A 6,533-nucleotide genomic window follows, 5' to 3' on the forward strand; every position below is an offset into this window, starting at 1 on the left:
CTTCCCTTTGGCCGTCTTGCCATCCAATTCCTAGTTCCATTAAGCCTCACTTCCTCCCACCTGGTAACATCTTCCAGTAAGCAGCAGACACAACTGGCCCCAGACACCTCAATACCCTCCTTCACAACGAAGGAGAATTAAGGGCTTCGGCCTCACAGGATTAACTGTGATTACCACTCACTTACCAAGCACTAACTAGTCCCACTGAGCACTAAGTGACAGGCCTCTCACGCCAGCAACAACCCCAGTCCGCTCCCTCCCCCGTTAATCACTGCCACTTCTCCCACGGAGCCTTAAGCTCAGGACCCAGATCCTAAGAAGGGCGGGCACGGGTGGTGTCAGGTGGGACGGCCTTTAAGCCTCGTGAAGGGCTTTCAGCTGCTCCAACGGCCAGGGTAGTGAGAGCTGTGTTTAGAGCATCAGCGGTCTCTACAAACACCTCCAGACAGAGTGCAGACGGGAGAATCCCAAGGGAGAGCGGGGCTTAGAAGACACACGGGAAGGCCACCTTGCCGGAGTCCCCCTTCTCGCCCGGATGCGGGCCCACCGCCTGCCACCTGTATGAGCCCTGGGAGTCACACCGCTGAGACCGAGGGCGGTCAGCGTGAACCATCTTCCGCCCAGCCTCCCCCACGCAGGCAGGGCATGTGCCACCCCAGGCCTGACATCGCGGGACCACCCTGGATCTTCCACCCGCCCGGCCCCCCGACAAGACATGTTCACACCGTGTCTGTTTAATTCATCTGTATTTGTTACAACTGCTGAAGCAGAATGCGACTTCAGCGCTACATCTCCACTCACGACGCTGGCAGAGTCACTTCTCAAACAGCTTTACCACATGCCTAGGTGGGCTCTCGACTTCGGGTTCCTAAACATTACATTTCTTTGGAAAACAAGCCCTATGGATAGCTACTCCCATCAACGGGGTTCGTCCTAACTCCTAGAGGACTGATACATGCAGTCAACAGCTACAGGGGATGGAAGGTTTCAAAAGTAGAGCGAGCCCTAATCTACTCGTTGCTTGAACAAGTATTTTTCTCTTAAACATCAAGATATACTCCACAACACTTCAGTGACAAAAGGTGGTCAACTAAAGAATCGCTTGAGAGCTGAACACTTAGACCAGGAAGTTAACATCGGGGTACACACACCTCACAGCACGAGGGCCGTCTGTTAAAGAAGCCAACTGGAACTAGGAAAGGACAAGCTCTGCTTTAGTGCTCAAGTATCACAGTGTCACACTTAGTACAAAGGAACCTTATTTTCCCTTAAGGAACGGTCATGCCATACAACCTTTAACTGTTAACAAAAATAAAATACTTGAAAATATATCGTCAGAGGGAATGCAGACAGCGTTTTAACAGGGGACAAGCAAGCCTCAGGCGGAGCCTAATCGACTTCCTCCATGCGGGATGTGTCGTCGTCCCCTTCCAGGGGTGGCATCTCCTCCGTCACAGCAGCGCTGCTGTCGTCAGCGGTGGGGTCGTCCTCATCAATTCCTTTTTGGAGATAAAACCCGTGTTTTAGATCTCTTGAGGCCAGCTCATCAGCCTAATGCCGCGGGCCTGTGGCTGAGCCGTCACAGCATCTATGAACCTGCTTTTTATTCCTTAGAAATGAAAAACCCATCTATCCACCCCCTTAAACTCTTAGGATTTCAGCGCTTCCTCCCCCAAATGAACTGCAATAGCCCAATTTCCCTCCAATTGCCGGCAGCCCCCCTTTCCAGTCGCTGGGTTCTTTCCCTGACGGTGTTGCGCGTGGGACCGGCAGAAGGGCGGCTTACCAAGGCCAAGTTTGATCATCCTGTAGATCCTGTTAGCGTGCGTCTGGGGATCTTCCAGACTGAAGCCAGAAGACAGCAGAGCAGTTTCGTACAGCAGGATGACCAGATCCTTCACGGACTTGTCGTTCTTGTCCGCCTCTGCCTTTTGCCTCAGGGTCTCGATGATGGAATGGTCTGGATTTATCTCCAGGTGCTTCTTGGCTGCCATGTACCCCATTGTTGAGTTGTCTCTCAGGGCCTGAGCCTTCATGATTCTCTCCATGTTTGCTGTCCAGCCGTACGTGCTTGTGACAATGCAGCACGGTGAGGTCACCAACCGGTTCGACACAACCACCTGTGAACGAGACGTTAAGAGGTAACTGGGCCTAGAAAAAGCTTACCTAACTTCTCGGAACCTGCCATCAGCTCTATTAGGAAAAATCTTAACTACTATTGAATGAACAGTTGAACCAAAATTAAACATAGTTACTCAGAGCTTTCTTCCTAGAGCTTCTGCACTTTTCAGATCTTTCAAAGCTACTTGGGACCTCCTCAACAGACAACTCAACCCCTCCTGAGAAAGGTCCACAACTAGGAGACCTAAGTGGGAAGCCTATGGTCACACACCTTTTCGACTTTCTTCTCCAAGATGTCCTTCATGATCTTGCAGAGGTTTTCAAACTTGCTCTTCTTCTCCTCCTGCTTCTTCTTCTCCTCCTCGTCCTCCGGGAGCTCCAGGCCCTCTTTGGTGACGGACACCAAGGTCTTCCCCTCAAACTCCTTCAGCTGCTGCACACAGTACTCGTCGATGGGCTCGATCATGTAGATCACCTCCAGGCCGTGCTTCCGGAGACGCTCCACGAAGGCCGAGTTGGCCACCTGGTCCTTGGTCTCACCTGAGATGTTCGAAAGTTGAAGACTGTTCACAGGAGGTGGCTTCATCCCCCGTCTTTCCCTGCATAATCAGATCTTCCTACGGATGAAGACTAGCTCACACTGCCTAAGTCAACACCTCATTCACAAGCGGCACCATGCGGGGAGAGAACTCCCAGCTGTTCCTGTGGAATCCCAAGAACAAGAGGCATGACGATCACACCCACCTCGCCTTACCTGTGATGTAATAGATGTGTTTCTGGTTCTCCTTCATTCTGGTGCAATAGTCCTTGAGGGAAACCATCTCGTCGCCAGAAGCAGAAGTGTAGTACCGCAACAGCTCGGAAAGCTTCTTCCGATTTTGGGAATCTTCATGTATTCCAAGCTGAAAGAAACAATGGTAGCTTCAACAAAACTTGGCCTTAAAAACAAATTCATTGAAAAGGAGAAGTAGTTTGGTTACAGCTGTTACCACACGATTACCAACCTTAATATTTTTAGAGAACTGCTCATAGAACTTCTTGTAATTCTCTTTATCTTCGGCCAATTCAGTAAAGAGCTCTAAGCATTTCTTGACCAGATTCTTCCTGATGACTTTCAAAATTTTGCTTTGTTGCAACATCTCACGAGAAATGTTCAGAGGGAGATCCTCAGAGTCCACCACGCCTCTAATGAAATCTGGAAAAGCATACCAAATGCACTCAAAATCACTCCGAAAAAAAACAACAAACAGCTAAAACCAAAGAGAATGCGGTTTTCCCCATGCATTATCAAAGTCTGGAGTTCCGTTGCTGGTGGCACAGTGGGCTAACCATCTGGCAATGCACTGAAGTAGCTCGGGTCTCTGCTGTGGCGTGGGTGTGATCCCTGGCCCAGGAACTTCTGCGCGTGGCACAGGGTTGACAGGATGAATTTGACAGCCGTCGTTTTCTTATGCTCAACTCTACTTACTCAGATACTCAGGGATGAGCTCCTCGCAGTTGTCCATGATGAACACTCTGCGAACATACAGCTTGATGTTGTTCTTCTTCTTTCTGTTTTCAAATAAGTCGAAAGGAGCACGTCTTGGGACAAAAAGAAGGGCTCTGAACTCCAACTGCCCTTCGACTGAAAAGTGCTGAAATAAAACACAGCCATGAGCAACACATACCACCAGCAACTCTTGCTGACAAGTGCGGCTACCTGACAGCGACACATCGGCAGTCACACAAAGCGCTTTGGGGAATGGGCCGGGGTAGGGAGAAAAAGCTGCCAGAAAGCACCCTCACGTTTACCCATTTGAGGCAGACAACCTGCTGACACCGGCTTCAGCAGTCACCTACCTTCACAGCCAAGTGATCCTCCCAGTCATTGGTCAAGCTCTTATAGAACTCTCCGTACTCTTCGTTAGTGATGTCATCGGGATTTCTGGTCCAAATAGGCTTTGTCTTGTTGAGTTCCTCTTGATCAATATACTTCTCCTTGATCTTCTTCTTCTTTTTCTTGTCACCATCCTTCTTTTCTTCTTCCTCTTCATCAGAACCAACATCTTCTATCTCAGGTTTATCCTCAGATTCCTTCTCTTCTTTCTCCTTTTCTTCCTCTTTGTCTTCCTTTTCTTCCGCCTCGTCGTCACTGACTTCTTTATCACGTTCCTTCTCCACCTTCAAAAGAAGACACAAAATCATCACCTCTCCCCCCACCCCAAAATTAAAAAACTAGTAAGCTAAAAGGAACCACAGCATGGACACCAAAACCTCGTCACCCAACTGAGAAACGTTCAGGAGCCAGGAAGCTTCTGGTCAATTCCTCATAAAGCCACATAAATAACCCTAGATACCCCAACACACTAAGAGAGAGCACTTCACTAGTCTGAGTCAATACTCAAGTTTGGATCTCTTCCTAAAAAGCAAGGATTTCAGTTCACTTACTTGGCTGTCTACAAACAAAAGGCACAAATACTCACAAAGAGAGTAATGGGGTAGCCAATAAACTGAGAGTGTTTCTTCACAATCTCCTTTATTCTCCTTTCTTCCAAGTACTCAGTTTGGTCTTCTTTCAGATGTAGAATAACCTTTGTTCCACGACCCATAGGTTCTCCTGAAAAGGCAAGAGACAAACTCAATTTTAATCTTAAGACCCTAATCAAAATTAAAGCAGTCCCCATTCGGCTCTCAAAGCCGCAGATAGCAATACTAAACTGTCCGGAGCAAGATTACTACAGAAGGAAATCGTCCCAGAGCAATTAAGGGCCAGGCCCAAGATAAATAACCACGACGTCAGGCTATCTCAGTTCAGGGAAACAAAAACGGGTTTTTTTTTTTTTTTAATCTTTAACACAAATTTCACAGTATCTTCTGGGGTCCAGTGCCTACCGCACCCCACCCTCCACCAACGCCTACCTGTGTCTGTCCTGACGGTGAAGGATCCTCCTGCAGAAGATTCCCAGGCATACTGCTCGTCATCGTTGTGTTTGGTGATAACCGTCACTTTCTCAGCGACCAGGTACGCAGAGTAGAAGCCGACGCCGAACTGGCCAATCATCGAGATATCTGCACCGGCCTGCAAAGCCTCCATGAACGCCTTGGTCCCAGACTTGGCGATCGTACCAAGGTTATTGATCAAGTCGGCCTTGGTCATTCCGATGCCGGTGTCCACTATCGTGAGGGTCCGGTCTTGCTTGTTCGGAATGAGATTAATGTGCAGCTCTTTCCCGGAGTCTAGTTTACTGGGATCCGTCAGGCTTTCGTATCTGATCTTGTCCAAAGCCTACCAAAACCCGCGAGTGATTAAGCCCAAAACCCCAAAGAAGTGCATTTCACACCGAAACCAAAACCCGATCCCGAAGGCAACTTACATCGGACGAATTGGAAATAAGCTCCCTCAGAAAGATCTCCTTGTTCGAGTAGAAAGTGTTGATGATCAACGACATCAACTGGGCGATTTCCGCCTGGAAGGCGAACGTCTCCACCTCCTCCTCCTCCATCGGCTGGTCTTGGGTCTGGGTTTCCTCGGGCATCTGGAAGGGACACCGAGCCGGCTCCAGCGCGCCCGCCGCCGCCCCGCGGGATCCGGGGCCGCCGGCTGACAAAGGGATGACCTCATTCCGGGCCCAGGCCCCGAGCGTGTGCACGGCGGCCCGAGCAGCTGGGGCCCCCGGCCGGCCGCCGTCGCCCCCGCCCGCCCGCCGGGCCGGGGGCTCGCCTCCCTCGGGGGGGCCCCGGGGATCCCGGGCCCGCGCCTCCGCACGGCCCCGGCCCCACCGCGGCCCAGGCCCGCCCGCTGCCGGCGGGGGGAGGGGAGGCCGCGGCAGGCCCGAGGCCTGCGAGACGCCCGGACGCACCGGCCCCGCCACCCCGCCGCCCCGGGGCTGGACTCGGGGCCCGCCCGCCGGCCCCCAGGCGCCCCCGAAGCCCCCCAGCCGCCCCCTCACCTTGGCTGAAGGACAGCACGGGCTCCGCAGCGACGCAGCACCAGGACGCAGAAGCAACTGGCGCGCCGCCCCCGCGCCTGCCTTATATAGAGGCGGGCCCGCCCAGCGCGCGGCGCCTTTTCCAGAAGCCTCCCGAACCTTCCGGAAGAACCCTCCCCAACCGCCGCCGCGGCCGCGCGCCCGCGCCTGCGCCCTGGCCGCCTCCCGCCTCTCCCCGGACGCGCGCAGGCCCGCGCGGGGACCCGACCGCGCGCCCTGTCCTCCGCGGCCGCGGCGCGCGCGCCTGCGCCGGCCGCAGTGCGCCTGCGTGGCTTGGAATTCTCGCGAAAGTCTCGCGTTTTCCGGGGGCCCCGTCCCCCGCCCTCCCGCCCCGGGTCCCCGACCCCGGCTCGGAGAGTGTGGCTGCGCAGGCCACTGGCGGCCCCTCGCCCCAGTCAGGCGCGGAGCGTGCGGACCGGGGATGGAGGTCCGTGCCCGCGGTTC

The 6,533-nt window shown here is 53.3% G+C and overlaps 1 protein-coding gene across 1 annotated transcript; it reads right to left on the minus strand.

Moving 5' to 3' along the window:
• Nucleotides 1–729: 729 nt before the first annotated feature.
• On the minus strand, nucleotides 730–6,235 carry HSP90AA1 (heat shock protein 90 alpha family class A member 1). Its single transcript, XM_047795353.1, has 11 exons — nucleotides 6,051–6,235; nucleotides 5,475–5,636; nucleotides 5,020–5,386; nucleotides 4,584–4,717; nucleotides 3,961–4,281; nucleotides 3,590–3,755; nucleotides 3,126–3,316; nucleotides 2,876–3,023; nucleotides 2,393–2,661; nucleotides 1,787–2,120; nucleotides 730–1,499 (listed from the first exon to the last, which is right to left on the minus strand). The coding sequence occupies exons 2-11, from the start codon at nucleotides 5,634–5,636 to the stop codon at nucleotides 1,390–1,392; spliced, it is 2,202 nt and encodes a 733-aa protein (XP_047651309.1). The 5' UTR covers nucleotides 6,051–6,235; the 3' UTR covers nucleotides 730–1,389.
• Nucleotides 6,236–6,533: the final 298 nt, after the last annotated feature.

This window comes from Phacochoerus africanus, chromosome 9 (genome assembly GCF_016906955.1).
Source record: "Phacochoerus africanus isolate WHEZ1 chromosome 9, ROS_Pafr_v1, whole genome shotgun sequence".
NCBI lineage: Eukaryota > Metazoa > Chordata > Mammalia > Artiodactyla > Suidae > Phacochoerus > Phacochoerus africanus.